At 41.3% G+C, this 22,460-nt stretch overlaps 2 protein-coding genes across 2 annotated transcripts in view; both read left to right on the top strand.

The window, feature by feature from the left end:
- LOC113494070 overlaps positions 1–15,852 on the top strand; it is a 118,125-nt gene extending 102,273 nt beyond the window's left edge. Inside the window, exons 18-22 of the mRNA XM_026872206.1 lie at positions 12,982–13,095; positions 14,503–14,632; positions 14,968–15,066; positions 15,245–15,466; positions 15,579–15,852. Of these exons, the coding sequence (XP_026728007.1) occupies positions 12,982–13,095; positions 14,503–14,632; positions 14,968–15,066; positions 15,245–15,466; positions 15,579–15,852 (839 nt within the window). The remainder of the gene's footprint in view (positions 1–12,981; positions 13,096–14,502; positions 14,633–14,967; positions 15,067–15,244; positions 15,467–15,578) is intronic.
- On the top strand, positions 15,799–22,414 carry LOC113493738 (FUN14 domain-containing protein 1-like). The gene has a single exon (XM_026871733.1). It carries the CDS (start codon positions 19,698–19,700, stop codon positions 20,100–20,102), a length of 405 nt encoding a protein of 134 aa, XP_026727534.1. The 5' UTR covers positions 15,799–19,697; the 3' UTR covers positions 20,103–22,414.
- The last annotated feature ends 46 nt before the right edge of the window (positions 22,415–22,460 follow it).

The raw sequence follows: 22,460 nt of genomic DNA on the forward strand, positions 1-22,460 counted from the left end.
GCTCGATTCATCCGTCGCCGCGTCGCGCTCCTGGCGCCCTCTTAATTATTTATGAGTCGAGTATAAAGTGCTCCCCGCGAGACTGAAGGAGAATGCGCGTCGGCCGGCAGCCGCGCTAAATCACGCGCCTATTGACAACAGCCGAGATAAAATGCTCTGACGTCAACACAATGCCCCCGCGCATCGATATCGATAGCCCTTATCCATGCCCATATGTTCCCAACACTACTTTATATTTTCAGCGAGCAATATTTTTAAATTCGGAAATTGAATGTTGAACTAAAAGTGAAGAGAAAATGTTGATAGTGTTGTGTGCGCCTACAGCGTTAGTGTTGTTCAGTATCGATGTGCCAGTGACGTGTGTTTAGTGTTCCGTGATGGATTACCGGGCGCCACCCCCGATGATGAGCGCCGGCCCGCCGCCGTACTTCCAACATCCAGGTAATTTACCGCATACTTTGTAACAAAGTGTTATTAGCTTCGTTCTACTTTGATACATTCCATAATAATAGTGTGTCCAAAACACCCGCATTTTAATAATGTATGTTTGAGAATACTCGGGTATGAATAGATACGAGATACTCCAGTAAGTCGAGTTCCTACGACAGCCCCTCATTGGCGTAATGATAATTATACAAGTAAGGCCGGGCTATCCCTCGCGGCCTCGGCTGGGGGTCGCCGGCCACTGACGGGTTAATTGAGCGGCTCGAGAGCAAAATGTCAACCGGCCCGGTGATGGATGACGTACCATGGAATGTTCACCTCGAATGTATTAGCAGGGAATTGATACTTCTGCCGTGAGGGCGAGATGAGGGAGTCAACTGAAGTCACTCGTTACATGACAGCATCCGTAGTGTTCGACAATCAGGTCAGCTTAATGCACGTAACAAACAATTTCGTAAGGTTCAGGTTCATGAAACAGTTGTGAAAAGTTATGAAAGGATTGGTGCATATAGGTGAATGTGTGTGTGTGGAAGAAATCTTAAAAAGGTTAATTTTTAAATTTTTGAGAAAAGTTAATTTTCTCAAATCTTATTTCTTTTATAAAAGTTATCAGAAATAAATGTCGTCGTCATCGAATAACACGTAATTATGGTAAGCACACGAAACACCAGTGTAGGAAGTACGGTAGAACGGGCGGTTCGTAATAAATAGTTAGTAGGTAGGTCGTGGCGAGGGGTTGCGACCCGCCGGGACTGTCTCGTAACCCCGCGATAGCATCGTCGCCCCAGCGAGCTGCGCGCGCACGCCGCCGCGCGCCGGCCCGACTCCTTGTTGCGCGCTGTCGCCACAGCCAGCGATAAGCGATTACGGACGCGGCTATTATGTATTTATTTACGCGGATTTCTTTTTCGCTTTGGGGGTTTGCGACTTTATATTTTTGAAGGCTTTCTTTACGTGTAGTTTATGTTAGTTTTATCAAGTTCAAACTTCCAAACGATAAGAATGTCTGAATATTAAGATGATTGGTTGAGCCCGGTGGCTTCGAATTGATATTATTTGCTTTATTAATAGTCATTCAGTGCTTATTTGAAGTCTATAATAACAACATTAACAGAACACAAACGTAACACACAACATACACCAGTACAGTACAAATAAGTAGGTAGATAGAGCCGGGCGTACAAGCAACCTGTTATACCATCGCGCGGTCCCGGTGGGTGGCGGGGGTAACGGGATCCCTCGGAAATGGCCGTCAGATTTGTCGCGCCCCGCCGGCCCGCCAATTACCGCCCCGCGTTTGCCGCGCGATAATTTATATGTAACTTTACTGCCTACCGCAATCATTATGTCGTGGAAAATTGCCGCTTCTGACTTACCTTTACGTGTTTAGAGGATTACACACGTGTCGTTCTCATCATGTCGTAGGGGTCCCATGGAAAGACATATACCCAACTTTATTGATACGATACGTATTAAGAAAATAATGTATTAATATCAGTTTGTAAATATCGTACTGCCGGAACGAGGATTCTTACCACATAGAGAAGAATAGGGTATCTACGACAGCTCACTGCAGGTTGGCGATTCTAGATGCCAATTAAAAGATAAAGGGACGAAATATTAGCCCACTATTACCCAGATGTACTGTTAGTACATCTACATCAAGGATGAGCATTTCTTCGAGAGCTGAACAGATTTCACAGCCAGTAATCTGAACATAATTTAACCAAATACCCAGCTTTATTGTTTCGGCAGTTTCTGCTCGCTCTTCATTGTTCCTAGTTACGAAAGTTCCTGTGCGAAACGTGCGCTAGACTTTTGGTATCTGATATTAAAAGGATATGCAAATCAAAGTATATCTTTGTTACAAAGATGGTTCTGAATGTGAGAAGGAAGGTACTTTATATTATCCTCACAGTTATTTTGCACTTTTCAGAGCATCTAAAAAGCTCAAAGAGATGTATATTAGACGCTTAAAACATCAACTTTAGCCACATTTCGCGTCTCCAAAAATTGGTCGCGTCAATAAAAACTCATTTAAAAAAAGAAAACCTAATACATTATTTTCCAAGCTACAATAGTTGAATGGAGTAATGTAACGAGCGTATCAGATAGAATAGCCACAGTAGCAACAGCGGTCTGTTTATAGCCCGGCACATAACCTCCGGCGTCGGTAAGTTCTGTAACTATAACGATCCCACTCGTGCGTGTAAGTGGCGAGTGGCTGTCGAGTGTGGCGGGTACTGTGGCCACGAGGCGGTCGCGAACTGGGACAAGTCTTACTCATGTTTACAATAATATGACAACAGTTCTACCAGTTTATATTTCTGCAAGTGACTTGAATGTTTGTGAAACATCCTCGCGACACAAGGGTTATCAATAGCTTAGTGCGAGAGTCGCTTAAATATCAATTAAATACCTTAGTCGGAATTTCTAAATCAACTTGTAAGCTAGGACTGTCATTCTAATCTCCATCATCGAGTATACCTTTGATGATTTTTGCGAATCGATGTCATGCAAAAACAACTATCCAAAACAAACTCCACGACTCCCAAGCAATAGCCCCTAACGACTATTCAAATAAAGCGCTCGCCACTTGAGACGTCTACTGAAATAAGATTATCCCGATCGGCTTCCCGACTCGGTGACCCTAGCCGCGCGCCCGGGTACCCGGCTACACACACCGGTGCAGATGTCCTTACCCCGCATACTCCACTAAAAACTTCCCCCACATGCACCCCTCTTGGCTTCGCTTCGATGGCTAGCCTTTGGCGTTCAGACGGACTTTTTTACCATCTGTTCTGAACATTATTATTCAAAGTTCTATAGAAATACTGTAATTGTATTGGATGGGTTCGCAAACAAGGTATTATCCCTTTTGTGTAGGAAACCTGTTGATGTTTTTGTTAGGGACCGCTTTTATATTTTTATTTATCACGTATTGAGCTTGTTAAAGATTATCTTTTTATGCTGTTTACTTTCTCCATTTCATTAAATGTATAAAGTTTAAATTCATAACTATCATTTTATAAAAAAAAACATGTAGGTACAGCATAATATGTATTAGCGTGTGTTCATCAAAATGGCTGTTAAATCCCCAGCTGGTAATGAAGGGGGAACTATAAAACGTACGATATCGAGCATTTGGTGTTCGTGGCGCGATGGAGGTATTCCCAAAGTCATTAGCGTTTATTACCCACCATTTTAAGTATTAGTTTCCGCTACGCACGATTTTATCTTGCCCCATAAAACACTCCGAAACTATTACAGGGATAGCTGGTTTAAAAGGTTACGGCGTAGCAATGCTTCCCATGTAGAATATTATAAATGATGCACGCCGGAATTAAATAGTAAAGTTAAGTAAATCTTATTGGTCCAATGGAGCTGATAGAGAAATCTCATCTCAATTTTTGCTAATATCATTTGAAACACCTATCGATCTGAGGATACGCACACAAAGAGCGCTCCGAAGCGGCCGTAGCGAAGTAATTCAATCTGTTCGCTTCCCCTCCATCAATCAAATCATAGAGAAGATAGAAATGCGCCGCGTCATCAAATCAAAACAGTTGAGTAAACGTGTCAATCTAATAATACCGGTGACGCTTATTTATCCCGCGAGTCTGCAGGCGACGACATCACCCGCCAAACTTTTAATTAAAGCTTGACGAACAACGGCCGCTGCGGATTACCACTCAACCAATATAAAAATACAACCAAAATACTCTACCGCCCAAGGAATGAGTTCCCGGAAAACAGCGAAAATCGACTCTGAAGTCGACGCCGCAAATCACGTATTACTTCAACAAACCACCCTTAGAAATCTCGATGAAATCCGTGTCTATGTAAATTATACTTTATTGTTGCCGCCACTGAGTTCACATTCAAGTGACGCCGCTGCTGACGCGAGGCGCCCAAATGGAAATTGATTCACCCCGAAACGTAAGGTCGGAAGTGACTTGTGTACCGTCCGAATTACGTTGGCCTCCCGACGGATGGAGGGTACACCCGCGGTGGCGCGTTACAATAGGCATGCGGGTAACGCGGAAGCTCAGGCTAAACTGGTAGCTCTCTGCGTTTGTTAGGTATGTATTACGTTGCGGTAGTAGGAGGCTCCAGTACTCCGAAGTGGCGAGGGTGTGCGATTACTAACAGTAATCGTCTTGATCCCAATGAAGTTGGTAACAGACTGCCGCCATGCCGCGTCCTGGGTCCTAGCCTATGTGAACAACAGTTGGGACATTTACATGCTTTCTAACTTGTTGTTAGATTTTGGGTTATGTTATCTGCAATGCTGATATCATTTTAGAATAATAAAACCGTGATGTAATGTTTAGGACTCGTTTCAACAATCAACAATGAATAAAGATATACTAATAAGACTTGGGTAATCACAATCGACTACTACTTTTAGAATTATTACCCAACACTGCAAAACTGTCCGAGTATATCACTCCATCGTAAGTTGTTGAGTTAGTGCGCGGCTTCAGTGAAGCGTGATATTCATAGGCATCTAAATATGAGTTACGCAACAGTAGCATGTGTCTGATGGCGGGCGCGGGGAGGCGCGCCTGTAATGGAAATCCGCAGACGTTACACATAGCCGGTGGCGCAAAATGAAAGATATAGAGGGATGCTCTTGAACAGAGTTCCATAAACTAGTACATCATCTGCGACTTTGCGAACTATTTAAAGGGTTCGGATCTAAAGAGATGCGAGTAACTAAGTGGTCTTAAGGAAAGGGATTGTGAAGATTAAGGGACAACCTAGACTTGTAATACGCTGATGTAATGCTATGCATGTCTGACACAGCCAGACATACGTGAGTATGGCATAAAGAACTCTATGCTTTTCCGCAAATATAGTCCTAATGGAACGGATGGAAGGATTAAAAATGGGCCTTTGCCGTGCAGAGAAAGACTCTTTTAAATAAAAAGAACACTAGCTCAAGAATTTTATTTTAAGCACAAAGTATTTAAACATAAAAACGTTATGAAACATTTCGCCGAGCGCTCTCTCGCGGGCCGCGTTGGGGCGCAACCCCGGCCGGCCGAGAGCGCCAACTCCGCTCTATCACTCGCCCCCACTGCCGCGCCGAGGTACTCTGCAAACTCCTGTCGCATACAATAACTTACAGAAGAATTACTTCGTACATCCTTAACGTTATAAATGGGAAAGGTTTACATGCAATTATTTTTACGCATTTGCGCTGAAAGTGTGTTGCTCTTTTGAACGATATTCTGCAGATTTAGAATTCTATGGAGACTTTTTTATTGATAGGTACTGCAATTTATGAATCAGATAATTTGTTAGATTTGAAACGTACTGTGTCTATCTAATCATTTACATTCGTTCAGTCGTCTTGAGAGAAGCCAGTTCCATTAAACTTCTAGTGTTCGTACTAGTGTAGTAAATTGCGGAAATAATTTATTGAGCGAAAATTTTACGAAATGAAAAAAATGGTCCTTCTGCATGAATTGCAACGTGACATCCGGCCAGACAGACGGACTTATTTGTGCAGGGGATGTTGTAATACTTACTAATTGATCCGCGCCGCGCCGAGCTGTACATGTTGAAATATCGATGAATTTAATACCGTTGTGTACACATTGCACACATGTATATAGAGCACACTTGTTTGCTTCAGCATAATACATACATACATACATATATTTTCGATAGAAGTACTTCACAAATGTTACATAATATGACATAATATTACATAAATGAGACAGGACAGTTACCATTGTTGCAAGACCTACGTACATCTCGTATGAAATCTCTAGTTTATAAACGACTATCTTAAAGCTCTCGCTCACTCGGCACGCTCAACATTCATAAAATACCATTAACCTCCGACTTAACACCGTTTATTTCTGTACATTATTAAACCCTCAAAAGTATTCCAAGTGAGACGAGCTTGATCCGTTTTACGTCATTCCAGGGCGATAATTACTCCACCCCGCACCCTTAACAGCCAGCAAATGATACAATAAAATTATATTTAGTCCAACATCGCCCTCCAAGACGTTTTATTTCTAAAAACAACCGGTCCCGGCCGCGTTAAAAAACATAAAAATGTTAGTTTAAAGCTCACTTCGACGCGTGATTAGAACCACATGTGGAGTTGATTGCAAGCCAAATGAGAGCGGAGACTGAAGTGAGGGATATTGTTGAATAATTTATTATGATGAGGAAAACGTACGCTTTTGATGGCCGCGACTGAGAAATGGGATCTAAATATATCTGGAAACATCAAAAATGTGAATTAATATGTATTTTATGATCAAGAGACTAATTTCGAGCGTATTTACGCGTGTAGTATAATATAGTTGCTCATTTGTTTATATAATTCGGGTAATGTTTGAGTTGACACGTCATAAATGTTGATACTCACTAACAAGAGTAACAACCCTACGCTTCACACACGCACACATACATTATTAAACAATCACCTCGACACGTACACGTCACGTCGCCAGCCAATTAGTGGACCGTGTTCGCTAGGGTTGTCGATGTAATCTCCAAGTAGCCCTCTACTGTGACTGGCAATCGATATAACACCGAGTCATAATAACAAAAGTAGGATTTTATTAAATTGACATTTTATTTTGACTAATATTATAATCATCATCAACACGTTATACCATGTGCTAGCGTAACTTGGTACTGATTGAATCTGAATTATGAATTTCATCGATTCTTCTCTTACAATATTCTCAGACTTACTGATTGATTTACGTTATCTATCTGTCTTTCTACCGATCTTTTCTTTTTCCTAAAATGTCAAGCAAAAGAGACCCCTTCTTGCAAAGTCTTACTTTACTATACATAAGAATACGTGTATGAAAGCTCACTTAACACCTTCTCTGCACTCGTGACATTACCTACATACAGTTGTAATCTACGGCGCTACGGGCACTGGAGTTTGACTTCTCGCTACTCAAATTAGCGCTTCAGACTGAATTAATTACCGCTCGCCGCTTCGGTGACAACCCTAGCGTAGGGCTGTCGCGGCCGTGTTGATATAACGCAAGTGATTTTGACTTCATAATGAATAAGGGTTTCTCGTCTACTAGACACGCATAGTTAAGCTTGTTTGAATAGTACCGTATTTTGTTCGCGTTGTGTTTCATACCTACCGAATATAGGAGCCTTAATTACAACGATAGTTTGTAACTTGTGTTAATCATGTGACAATGTCACTTATTTCTGTTTTATATTGTTACAGGTAAGACAGCTGTTGGTTGTGTAACGTTGCTTGGCGAAATTATTGGTAAAGTAGAAAAATAACGACATCGTGCAGAAGTTGGTAGTAGTGACAGAATTATGCTCAGCATTATCGGTTATTTTTAAACTGCAGTTTGAACTTGACTTAACTTGGTTAGATCTCCGACCACGATCACACTGCATAAATATGATGGCAAGCTGCGGGCTGTCGGGGCGCGGTAGAGCAGCGGAGAGTCTCCCCTCAACCGTGTAATCGAATGCCACTCTTAAATTAAAATAGTGCTGCAATCATTTCCTTCGTCACAAAACATCTAAGTCCTACAATGGAACTATATGTTCTAGAAAGTGATGTCATTAAAAAAGATGTTTTACGTAAAGAATGAGAGGGTTCCCTCGCCATGCATGTCATGTCGCAGATTCGGATATTGCTACCTCGAAGACTTTACCATAAATTGTTCTACCATCGACTCAGTTCCATCCTTTCATTCAAAACTGACGGAAATTGTCACATCGCAACCGTGATGAAGAAATTTGATGATTTAATGACCAGCAATACCTTAGAGAAGTGATGTTTGCGACTATTTTTAATTGAGCTTATGTATAATTTATCGGCTAAAGACCATAATACTCACCCGCTGGTGGGTCAGTACTGACTATTCAGGGGGAATAGCACTCGTACCACGACAAACCCTATGCGCAACCCGTCGCGGGTTCGATCTCCGCGTAGGCCAATAATACCTACCGAATAATTTAACAACTGAGGGCGTGGCTTAAAAAAAAGTACTTTTATTGCAGTTGGGCAAGCGGGACGCCGCTCTAATCCGTATAGCAAAACTATCACACGCATCCCCAATCGCAGTCTTTTAAGCGTTAATGATAGGCCCCTTGTGTCCAAACCTGACATATCTAACTTGAATATAACGTAACATAAAATACAAGCATGTGCGGTGATCGGTCGTAAATAAGCTGTAGTCGGTTCACGGGCGGCGCGCGGGTCAATTGTACCGGGACCCGGCGCGATGTGTTTAACTTTGTTAAAGCGTGTTTAGTGCCGCGCTCAAATGTCGGAGTACGCCGGTACCGTGATACCTCGACAGCCTACACTGTAGTACAAACGGTTTCATAGTTAGATTCATTATTTTAAACATTTCTGTGTTAGTAGGCAGCGGTTTCCCGGTCAGTGGACAGGGGACACCGGAATGTCTTATTTCATTAAAACCTTTTTTTTTCTAAAGTTGTCTTTTGGCACCTGAGTGCTAAGCCTTATATTAAGTTTTGTTTGACCTTTAGTCCTAACATATTGAGCTACATTGGCGACAGAAAATTATTTTTCACAAACACTTACAAATATTCATGAATGAACGTACTATTAATGCGGGGAGAACGAACTTGACTTAACTAGAACATTCGTAAGTTTACCGTACGCGAACTACGAGCGAACGTAAAATGGACACATACACCCTATGACCTAAATTTTAATTGATAATAGGCGCAGACTGTAAATATATTCAAGCAAGCACCTCATCGATTTATATCAATTGACGTACGTTCATAAAAAACATCAATTGTAATGAGCATTGCTAAATTCAACTATAACCAGTTCAGTCCAGATACATGTCCATGTATAGCGACTTGTGACCGCGTCACGTTCGTGCGGTGTGAACTCTGTTCCATTGGGTGATGTACCACGCGGCTGTCATTCACTACAATTGACCCGCGCGATCAATGTGACCCTAACTCATAGTCGAACGTTTAAAGGACCCTGTCGACTTACACAACACTAGGACAAGTTTGAAACATGATAATATGATCAGCTAAAACTTAAATTGTTAATGTCATTATTGCTTTATGATTGATGCTTAAATATTTGATAATTAATATGATTCCTAGAAGGTTGTTTGAAGTTTGTTTAGTAGCTATTTTCCATGAGGTAATGTAGCTGTATATAATTGTAAATTATTTTGAAATGGCTTTACTCGCGATATATTTGGTAACCGAAGATCGTATTTAAAATTTCTGCTTTGAAAAAGAAGGTTCCACTATAGCTCCCATATTAATCCAAACAGTTTTGAAAGATATCTTGTGAAATCGAACTGTCTATCTAACATTATAACTTAATAATTCTTGTGTGTCATGTAGGTCGCTACGCATATGTTAGGCTCATGAGAGAGTTCTATTCTTGTTAGTGATGTTTCGCGTAGCTTCCCATTGACCTCTCAATTGCCCCGCAGATTAATGTGCCCCGCGCCAGCCTATTACACAAGCTGGGGTCGCGACGTACTCGCGCACTGAACACGCGCTTTATTGTAACTATGAATACTATGACCATGTTTTAGCAGTGCTCCGATAAACATGGACAAAATAGGATCAGACATGGGGAACGAAAAATCCAATTAAAAGGGGTGCGTTGGTCAGTTGTTAGGGGCTGTTTAGGGGTCCTCAGACACACTCCGATGATTTTATTGAAATTAATAATTATTTATTCCGTATTTGGGTATGGTTTAAAACATGGTTACTATCGTGAGTATCTATGTCCCCACGTAAGCTTTTCAAAGAAAGTGTATTTTTTGTGTGTCTCTGATTTTTAAATTTCTTTCCAAAGTTTAACTGCTGGAACTATTGATACCTAAATACATTTCTATATATTCTATTTCTGGGCTAAAGTCCCTTATAGTCCGGTAGCTCCATCGCTATAAGGGATGGGGCTTATCCGTAAATAATTTTCGTATCAACTGGGAGCCATGACTTTATAGAGATTACCGTCACTATGCATGGAAAGAAGCCCATCCATATAGATTAAAGTAAGCTTAGTTCGTCTTAAACAAAATTGTTCATGGTATCAGGCTTTTTTAAATAACATTGTTACGTAACAAAATCAAACTTTGCACAGGATATGACCGTTAGACACAATTCACCATACCAGTGTATGTTTAAGGCTGTTAAAGCAAATGCTATTCGTCATAAAGCAAGTTGAGGAAGCAAGACGCCTGTAGGCTCAGTGTGCTCTCTCTTGCTTCCACATCGATACCCGTCTCGCTTTGAACGTTGTAATAAGCGCTCAGCTTCCGCGTTGGTGTAACAAGCCTAATATCCCCGTAACTTAATGGTTCCGGACTAATATCAAAGGGAGTTGACACGAGATATATTGCTTCTCAGAACTTTCCACGACAACTGCATGCAATCAAAGACATGATCTAAATTAAGACTATTGTTTTCTTAGAATAGTGATCGAGTCTTAAATCAAGATAATCCGTTATTGGATTAATAAGGATCGTTTTAATAACATATAGATGCAAAATTAATTCGTGCAATAGGGGGTCCCATTTTTTCCGGAACATTATCATGGACTTTCTCTGCCCGGAGAAAGCAGAAAGGCACAACGGTCCCTACCATCGGTGTACTTCATATCCTTGTACCTTGGACCACGGAAACGCGATGCAATATCCGAAAAGTTACCGATAACGCCCGCTTATACAAAGATTATAATCTATAACATGAAAACAAAACTCAACTACTAATGGAGGTTAGGATAGGAACCAAGCAAAAAATTGACATTAATTGGGATTGGGTCCTCAATAACATACGAGTTTTTGCTTTCACGAAACTCAGTCAGCCAAAGCTAATTTATTAAAGGTCCATGTCAAATGAAAACTCATGCCCGTAACTAAGACAAGTGATTGCACATCTCACAACTCGTCATACGTTACAGTTGAGCGGGGGCACATTGATCAGGGGGTCAATTGCGGGGTCCCGGACCCGGCTAATAGAAACACGGACGTTAGTGGCGACACAATCATAATGATCATGACTGTTGTGTTACGTCATACCATTTACAATGACATAGTGATGTAATACTAAAGGACTTAAAAATAACAATTTGAGGGCGTGGATAACCAAGTGGTATAAGTCACCACGCGAAATCCATTGTGCGCTACTTTCCCCGCAGGACAAGCATTTCTGAGACCCATGAATGCTATGTTACCTAATGTTTGTGTAAAAGGCCGCGACGCAAGAATTCCTTAGGGTGAGAGTCGTAATAAGATAATATTCGCACTGGATATTGTCCGTGTATCGAATTCTTACGTAACGACAGACTTTAGTCTGGATGCTTTATTTCTGTCTGATTTTAAATAGGAGAGCTTAGTGGGACCACTCATGCATTTGCGTATATTCGGTACCTAAAACATAGCAACAAAACATGTTGTCTGGTCAAGCGATCAAAGCCTTCCAACTAACTAGGAAAACAAAATGACAAACAACTTTTTACACCTGCAAAGACTTCTTTAGTGATAAGAATTAAGTTTCCAAATTCTTTGGAATCTGCTTGTCTATTCAATGTAAAGTGACCTTATACTAGTCATAGGCTATTCTCAATTCAGTAAGTATTATAATACAACAATCGTTACTTCCCACGTTGGTTATCCAGTTTCCTTTAGGATTAGTATAATGAACATAGTCCCGATAAAAAGCGATACATTCATAGAGCGCGCCACGACTCCCGTCAGGAACACACTTGCACGCCGTACTCGTATTTACTAAGTAAACATAATTAAGAGAGGCCGCCCCCAATAACGTAGCTACTATGCATTCAGGACAGAATATCCACTTGCAACGAGAAATCAGTGATGGTATGAAAATATTTTGCACTATGAAGAAAATCCTTCCACATCGGGAGTTTTTTTCTTGCAGAAAAACTATTTAAAGCTCCTTATAAGTACTATATACTCCTAATAAGGAGCTAACAATCTTAGTTAAATTTTGACTATTTACCTTATGCGTACAAAACCTGACATTTAAAATCTGGAAATAAAAGTAGTACTTCTGAAAGTTATGGGCACAGTGGTGTGGGAAACACCCTATGCGGTCTGCCGTTGACGTGGCTTGATAAAAAGTATGTGCCCCGATGAAACGCCAGTTTAAGTTAAACAAGCGGCAGCTGGTACCGTTCACGTAGGTACAAATTACTGCCACCGGTAATAGGTGCGTGAAGGTTCTGACAGCTGTAGGAATGTTATTTGTTGCATATCTAACTTGCCCTCCTAAACAATCATAGAGAAGGGAGGGCTTTTTGTGTAAGTCATATTACATCAGATAGGAAATCTCTACTCTGATTTTCCAGATGAAAAAGTAGAATCATGATACCATTTCGCTCGGGAACTCATTACTATTAAGAATAGGCTGACAAAAAATATATATAATACTTACATTGTTCCACTCAACTGTATTAAGTACCTACAGTTATATTTATAGGGTAAAATTTCCACACAAGATGAATCCACATAGGCTAACCGATGAATACGTTGTCAACAGGTGTGAGCGCGAACAAGATTCCGAAACGCGCTGAAATCCCTCCGAACAAGGGCGGGCCGTTCGCGGCGGCGCTGCGGACGCTCGCCAAGAACGCGGGCCCCGACGCCAAGGACGGTGAGTGCACACGTAGTTAGTTCCAACGACCCGAGGCCGGTGAACGAACATCCCGAAACTAAATACCGTGAAAATATATCATCGTAGGGCGTTTTACACAAATTAAAAGGGAAATTATAACATGTTTAAGAGAACTGTGACAGCTCTACCATCCCTCAAAAATTGTTGCGGTTGTAGAAGTGAGACAGCACTAACGTACATCAGCGTACATCAGCGTCTCTCTTCCACAGTGGCTACAGTCTTAACTATAAAAGGTAGTGGCAGGAACCCCCCGAAATATTCTGAACATTTCAGGGGAAAATAAGTACCTACCTGGTATCCAATTGAAAGTTATTTAATGGATCTGTAAAATGTAACCTGTTGCTTACTTACCTACGCAAGGGGTTAAGTTTTGTTCGGTACAGTGTTCACCGCCCTCCAGGTCAGCTGATCCCATTTTCTTTTGTTTTCCTTCAGCCACGGAGCACACTTGTTGGGTTCTTTACTTGTCCATATGTGTACAATGATGTTACGAACTACTATTGTTCCGCTAGAAACTAGTTAGTAGTTACAATAAAATGTGATGGTTGACCAGAGAAAATTAAACATTCGTGGCAAAAGTCGCTCGACGCATCCCATGACGTTCACTGCTTGATACGTTGATGGTCTGTCTGACTGACCTGCGGTGGGACAGTCCACTTGTGTTTTATGTAAACCTTTGTCCGATATTCCTCTTGTCATCCAGTTATAACATGCTTGTTTATCGAATGTCTAGTGTATGTAAAGTGTTACTCTAAGTTAATGTAAGTGTTACATGTTAATGGACTGATGTGATATTTTGTTACTAATCATTTGATTGTTCCCTCATGTAACCTTGTTTTGTTGATTTTTACTGCATTTTGCTCTTATTGTGTGGTTTCCCTTTTATTTCTATATTTATTGAAGCACTACTTACAGACTTTTTTGGGTTTTTATGTAGAGAAAGAGGTCTATGTTTGAACCCAATTTGCGTTAGCCGCAACAATTTCACCAACAAATTTAATCAAAAGCCTTACTTCGTATGTTGCAACGCATTATTAAAAAAAATCGTCTTATCTTTTTCATACTTCCTTGAGATTTGAAGCTCGTAAATGTTTTCTCGAGCTATCTTTTAGAAGTCTCTCAGAATATCTCTAAATGATGAGTCTGCTAGAACCAGCAACTTTATAGTTCATATCCAAAATAATATAACCGTTACAAGTGTTTTAATATTCAAGAATATTTTTGATTTCTCGTATTTACGAAGAATTTAGTATTTTTCTCGTGTAATCTCCTTAGGGGATGATCCTGTTCGATTTAGTGGTGGTTAGATAGGGTAAGAGCTAAATGCATATAGCGGGCCCCTGAGAGGCGGGGAGTGGGGTCCCCGCTGACGATGCGAGTGTGCAGGAGGCGGGTCCGGCGCCGCGGCGGGCGAGCGCGACGCGGGCAAGGACAAGCCGCCGCCCGCGCCGCCCAAGCGGGCCTCGCCGCACCACCTGCCCGCCAGCGGGTTCCAGCCCTACCGGCCCGACGACAGGTGCGTCATCACATCAAATATAATTATAAACCTTAGTTTGGCGTCTAATGCGCTGCTGAACAGTCTTCTTACGTGACAAGTATTTGTGAATAAATCTAGACGAATTCAGCTACGACTCGTAATATTAATGTCCGACCAAAGGATCGGTTTCGGTTACGGTTACTTCAGAACTCAAATTCAATCTCACCGATGCAGCGATGTATATACGATGTTAAGAATAATTCAAGATTTAATGAATTCAACTTTCTCCAAACTTGTTTACTTGTCTTAAGTTTGATAATATAAATTTCCATTTGAACTGAATAATGGTTTGTGAATACGCATGTGTGTTGTAGACTGTCCCACCCTGCGGCTTCGTTCCCCCTACTGGAGCCGTCCGCGTACTCTCCGTACGCACACCCCAGCATCTACTCGAGCGCCGCGCTGCAGTACAGGTGTGTATAGTATTTATACTCAAGCGAAACAGAGAGGAAAGGAGTGTGATAAAAATAAAACAGGACGCGAATGTATGGAACATGCAAGAAGGAGAGTAAAGAAAATCTTGTAATTAATGTTTTAGAATATGGTGATTCATGTATAGGGCGAGCAATGAACAAGTGGTGTGTGTCGCAGGCTAGCGGCGGAGGAGCAGATGTACCTGGAGCGCGTGTTCCGCAGCGGCGTGGGCGTGGGCTGGCTGCCGCCGTACGCGCTGTACCCGCCGCTCGCGCCGCCGCTGCCGCTCGTCGCGCACGCGCAGCACGCGCAGCACCAGCACGCGCTGCACGAGGACCGCGAGAAGGAGATCGCGCTGCAGCGGGAGCGTGAGAGGGAGCGCGAGCGGGAGAGGGAGAGGTCGGTATCTCACACCTACTCGATAATGGCAAAAGATTATTTGATTGGGAGGTCAGCAAGATGGGCATCAAAGTCGGCTCGTGTGATATAGAAGTGTGTTGCATGTCGGCAGGGAGCGCGAGCGCGAGCGGGAGCAGCGCGAGAAGGAGCAGCGCGAGCGCGAGCGGCTGCGCTGCGAGAAGGAGCGCGCGCGGCTGGAGGCGGGCGCGCTGCTGCCGCCGCCCGCGTACCTGCCGCGCGCGCTGCTGCCGCCGCCGCTGCTGTACCGGCCCTACCGGCCCTACGCGGCGCCGCTGGCCTACGAGCCCGCGCCCGAGCCCGCGCCCGCCGAGCCCGAGCCCGAGCCCGCGCCCGCCGAGCCCGCAGGTGAGGAGCCCGCCGCCTGACCGCCGCGGTACCGCTGCGCCGGACCCTACCCAACGATCTCGCCGCCCATTCTCAGCTCTTGGTAACCCAGAGCGTACTTCGTCAATATCTTTATAAATTTCAACCATTCTAACTCCCAACTCTTTTTACCTGCTTCACTTAGCCACTGAAAATTGCGTTGTAAATAATCATGGAACTATGATTTCTAAGTCACTTAAATTTTCTTGCTAAATGAACATATTAGCGTTATGCTATTGTTCCTCCTCTAAATGTATAAATTTTCTAAACGCAATGGCATTGTGATCGACATCAGTACAAAAATTAGGTTCACTTAGTCGTTAGCTTAATTACTGTGTCACCTCCCTAACGTTTACATATAAATGTATGCTACTCTCCTGATCCCCAGAGCAACTCTTCGGTTTTCGAACCGACATATCCGAGCACCAGACTAGGTTTCCGATCAATTGACCGATTGGTGAACATGCACAGAATAACACTTCTGGCATGCTTGTTGAACTTTCCACGTCATCTAAACACCCCCTCCCCCTTACCCCTTCCTTTGGCCAAAAGAAGAACTTAATCGTTAAGATAATAAACATTTGTAATCAATTTTCAGTAACTTATATTTTAAAGTAACTTTTCATACAAAAACTAAAGTTTACTGAAAATTGAGCCTGCACAAAATATTATTATTATTAGAATGCGACGCTCACGTGAACATTAACACAAGTACAATTTAATATTAATACGTCCTTCTATAAAATAATTAACTGATTTTGGTCTAGAAAGCGTATCACTGTACAAATTATACAATTTTTATAATATACACACTTGTGTTGAGGTTCACGAGGCGTCTGCCTAACGATGGATATTTTCGACTGAAATTGTTATGTTTATATAACGTTTTACATCTCGATAACTTGTTTTCTGTTTATTTGAACTTAATTCATTGATTGATATTGTCGACTGTGTGCTTTTATCGAAACTGGTTGTTGTCCTATTTGATCTGGCTCACGGTGGTACACACTTTGAAAGTTTAAGAAAATAATGTTGAAGACGACTCCATATATTTATTATGATACGATTACTATTGTACAATCAATTAGTCTGTTCCGCTCCTGAACAAGGGCGAGAGCCTTCCACCCGAGTGTGATGTGAATACTGTCTAATGTTTTGAAAAGTTTTAATTTATTATAAGAATCATGTGAGGATCAATGACGAATCAATAATTTAAGTAAATGTTCTTAGATATTTGTATGTTCTGTAATGTGCCAATTAAATGGTTTGAATGAAGTTATTAAGATTATTTTGTGTATGTATCTAACGATATCGCTGAGCACTTCCAATGTAACCCCTAGCCTGATGTGACCTTATACGTGAGTGTGTACATGACTTGTTATTATTTATTTGTAAGAGTAACTGTACACTGTCCGACCCTGTGTTCTATGGAATCGCCACAAAGTGTGTCACACCATGTAATTCACAATCAATGTCCTTTACCTAGACTGTAAGACTAACAAATGTGATCTGTTTCGATAAGAGTGCACGGCATAGTACCGTCTCTTTCTGTTGTGGTGTGTGCGAGCGAGAGGTCGCGACAGAAGTGCCGAGTTCCTACATATATAGTTAGTGTCGTCGCGCGTGTCGATGTAACGCCACATGTACTTATACGTGTTTGTTGTATATTATATAAATTGTGATACAAATATTACGCGATGTGTAATTTAAATAGATTTAAGTTGAACTTGTATTAAAGCAACGATGTGTCGGCCTGTGGGCCCCGGTATCAGTTTGTCAGAATACGTATAAGTGTATGACGCGGCCGGCAGAGGGCGCGAGTGTAGTCATGTCGCTCCGCTATGATCAAACTTGACGAATAAACAACTGCCAGGTGCAGACTGTAACTAGATAGGATGTGCGGTTATTTAAAATTATATAAATATATAATTTAGACGTAAATGAATTGTATGTGTCGACGCCGCGGCCGCGTGCGTGTGTGCGTGCGGTGTCGGTACACTTGTGTTATGTATTCGCTCGTCCGGGGTCATCCGTAACTTAAGTAGGCTTTAAGTTGTGCCCTAGCGGGCCGCGCGTGCAATCTGCTTCGCAATATTGAACTCTACTGCATTTGTGATAAGACTTGATTCCCGTTGCAGTATTCGCGACCACGACCCCGCGCGACCGACGACTGCAGTGTTTAACAAACATTGAAAAAACCACGAAATTTTATAACAAAAAAACCTCTTTATACGTTAACTTAGATAGTTATTATTAATTTTAGCTTTTAATAGGTGTTCAATATTTTTCAATCTTTTTTTCAATCACGAGCAGCATTTAGGCGGACGACGTGTTGTCGTATTACAAGTGTCAGTGTCCGATATGTCATGTAAATATTATATTTAATAGTTAGATATGATATGGACAATACCTAACAAGTGAAAAAATATGGTTTTATTGAAAAATACATTCAATGAAATTATTAGTGTGCATGCGAGTCGGCGGCGCGGGCGCGAGACTCGCGCGCTCGCCGCCGACGCTCAGCTTTTATTTTTGTTTGTCCCTCTCCCGGCTTCGGTAGCATGTAGATAGACTTGTGCAGCTTGCGGCTAGCCCACCAGGACTGTCAGCCAGGCAGCGATGTTGCTGTGCTTTGAAAGAACTTGTGTCTTTAAAGATATAGCCTACAAACTTAAGACAGTTAATAGCCAATGTACTACATCTAAATGTTTTCCCATGCAGGAATTAATTATAAGACTTAGAGAAAAATTGCAATAAGTGAAAATATTCTGAAAATTTTAATGAATTTTTACGAAGACGCATTTCTATGTCTGTTAGGGAGTTAACAGTCAATAGATGGCGCTAATAGTCACAAAGGCCACTAACTAAATGTCATGTGGTCTCTGCCAACATGAAATGGAATGTGGCGACTGACATTCTGGCATGTCAGGGTCATTTATAGTGAGTACTACAAGTACTTAAAGTTATAATATTGATACAACCCCTATCATTAGTATAAAGGTCTAATTATAGTTCCAACAATTACTAAATAGGGCACAACAATTTGCGGGCTTCTCCAGGTTCGAGTCCTAGACCAGGCAATGTATAGTACCTATAGGTTCTGTAGGTATGCGTGTAGATAAAGAAAATCTGAGTTAAACCCATGTATTCAACTATAACTGCGATAAATGGCAAAAGGCTCGCTTAGGCATAATAAGTATGAAAAACAAAACAATTCTTATGGAACAGCGTGATGGTATATTACATTTTGTAGGTGTAATGTAACTACACTTCTGCGTCGAGTAAGCGATTCTCTACCTTATCTTGAACGAAGTAATGCACACCCTGCCGGGGCCAGCTGAAGGGTCGATTGCCTAAAAGATTTACACTGGCCCCAGTACACCAAGGGCAAGAAGGAACACTGGTAGGTTTTAGTCGGTAAAAGTGTTATACTTCCTTCCGCTCAACCCAAAGCGGGACTTGATGATTTTATATCCGGAACAAATTATGAAAGCTTATGATGACCTGTCTACTTTTATACTGAATGCTTATTATTCTCCACACCTTATCAATGAAAAGATTCCATTTCACTTAGCTCCACGTCAATGGAAAACCATCGAGCGCGCAAACTAAAAACTATTTGTTCTCTTTCTTCAATATCTTCTTACCATAATCACACAGACCTTTTGGCATAATACCTAAAACATGATATCTATGATAATGAATACAATCTATACGCTAGGTTATCGTGCACTCTGTGCAGCTCGCTGTCACTCGAACCTGAACCTTGTCATCACTTGTCAAAACAAACCCAAAAACAGCAACAATTTTGTATCTAAAGCTTAACGAAACAAAAAAATGCGCCTCGATGGCCCGGCCCATACCGCACACTGACTTGAGAAGCTTGTCGGAGCGCGCCGAGAAGGAGCTCAGCCCGAAGGAGAGTCAGTCGAGCAGTTTAATAGATGTGACGATAGACAGCATCAAGAGTAAGACGAGTAAGAACCTGATCCTGGGCACGGTGTCGGGCTGGGCGGCGGGCGTGGCGCTGGTGCGCGTGGGGCGCGTGGCGGCCTTCGGGCTGGGCGGCGGCATCCTGCTGCTGCACTTCGCGGCCGAGTGCGGCTACATCCACGTCAACTGGGACCGCGTCAAGGACGCCGCCGCCGGCCTGCAGCGCCTCGCCGACCGCGCGCTGCGCTTTGTCAGCCACAACAGCTGCTACTCCGTAGGATTCTTCGGCGGATTCTTCTTCGGCGTAGCCTCCACGTAGTGATGATAGGTAAAAGTTAAACTAACATAATGTATTTGTTATAAAATATTTGCTGCTAATAATATATTAACTTGGTTTAAGTATCTCCTAATTTTTACTATTGAAACTAATCACTAATAGTGTGAAAACGAAAAGAAATAGGTAATAGGAGTGACAACCAAAATAAAGTACCTCAAGCAAATGACTAGTCTTGATAATCAAATAAATGTCTAAGTACAGTCGTATTGTCTTGATTTTTTTACTCAAGCGTAACTTAAAAAATCCCTATCATCGAAATTCATCACATTTAGCTGAAATAGAAAAGGTCTAAGAAATTAACGTATACCTCAGTATGAGGATTGGCAGCAACTGGCCTTGTCCTTGAGAATAAGTAAGTATAATATAAACGACATAAAATGCAACACGATGCAGTATCCAATGATCTAGGGACATCATAAAGTCTTAGGCACATACATACCATATCGCTGTACCTGTATAAGGTTGAGTACCGAAAAAAATACGAAGTATTTCTTTAATGACGGATCGATGGATGGCTTCTTATGTATCTATAAAAACATACAAAAAGGAGCAAAACAATAACTTGTTCATTTTTCTTTTGAACTTGGGTTCGATTCCCTAACTTGCTACTGTCAAATTAAAATAATTATTGCACGAAATTGCTCCTTACTTTAGTGTGTGTTAGAGATTGTAAGTATTTTTAAATTGAACCGATTACATAATTGGATTTAAATAATTTGATGCTATAAGTGGTCTTGGTCTTGGTCTTGGAAAACGCACTACAAGGCGTAGAGCAGCCTCTCTTTACGTGCTAGGTAGGCCCTCATACATACGTATATAGTTCGATAAAACTGCTAATCTATCTCGCCTGAAGACAGGTAGAATATACAGGAGGAATTGCAAAGCATTGCGGTTTAGGTTTGGTCAGTAAGATTCTGACACTACCTGAATTTTCCCCGAGAAGGCTGTATGAGGATTGCTTCGACTAATAAAAAAAAAACTATCAATGGCTTGATGTATATTTCGAAGCAGCACAGACATTGTGAAAGAAAGACTCACTATATCATACTTTTTGTATGTCCCGGGTTCAGAACTCCCGACCTCGCGCACGACAGTCACGCTATCTCAGATACATTAACCGATGAAGCATTGTTACATAAAAATATTGTAGACCGAAAGTTAGATCCGTGCGTACGTTGGCGGGGATGTGGCCGCTAATAACAAAATAAATTTGCTGTAGATAACTAGATAGGTACCTAAGTAAGTATAATGCTATAAATAGGAAGAGCCTTTTGCCACACAATAAGACTTAAATATGATATAAATTGCCTGTTGGTATAAAACAGGTGTTCATTTACATAAAACAATATCTACATAGATAGCAAACTGAGGCCAATGTGGTATTAAAGTAAAGAAGCAAATTATTACTATTTTTTTTACCGTACTCTTGGCGGCGAAAACGAACGGAATGTTTCTCCGTTCTAAATAGCCGGGAAACAAACAAGAACCCTTTGTCAGATTATCGCGAACTCTTATCTCTACCAATGTCAATCATACAACATTCTTAAGTGGTAATAATTTAATATATTAATAACTTCCTGAATGATTCTTGGTCATGATGGCTAGTGTTGCGAGACACCAGCCAGCTGCGAGGGACATATTCATGCAAGAACGTGTGCGCCAACACAGTTTCACTCTCATTTTTAAAGTTAGTGATATGAATCTTTGAAAAACTACTTTTTGATATTCAGAAGCACCTAAGTAATCTAAATGTAATACTAAAATACAAAGAAGGAAAATAGTTTGAAAATTTTGTCTATGGTAGATAAATATCCCTAAATAGCTGTCAATGTCATTTTCAAATGACAGGGCCGAGGGCCGTATATCTATCCTTATCTGCAGTAACCGACTTAACTTTATGTATTTATACCATCACGCTTCTATTAAGCAATGGCTAGGCAGGGGTGTAGGTATTAAATGCGTTTAGTAGGGTTATCCTGTTGGTAATAAATAACTCGATGTTGGCGAAATCCTACCTTATCTAATAAGGAATATGTACTAATTACGAATGCTTTTACGCTCTGCTTTGTAAAGCTTGCTGCAGTATGCATGTATGTATTGCTTTTTGTTTGCTTACTATAGTTCTGAGGCAATTGAGTACTGCGGATATTATTTGATTACAACCCGATATGAAATATCATTAAATAACAAAAACCGCCCCTTATCTATTTAGATTTATATTTTTTACTACACTTCAATTATATTTTTATCTACGGTTGTTGCAAATGCCATTGCAACAATAAAAAAGTAATTATTTTTTTTTAATTAACTATCGTGAGACTGATTCATTATTTAATGATG

The sequence above is a fragment of the Trichoplusia ni genome, chromosome 5 (assembly GCF_003590095.1).
Source record: "Trichoplusia ni isolate ovarian cell line Hi5 chromosome 5, tn1, whole genome shotgun sequence".
NCBI lineage: Eukaryota > Metazoa > Arthropoda > Insecta > Lepidoptera > Noctuidae > Trichoplusia > Trichoplusia ni.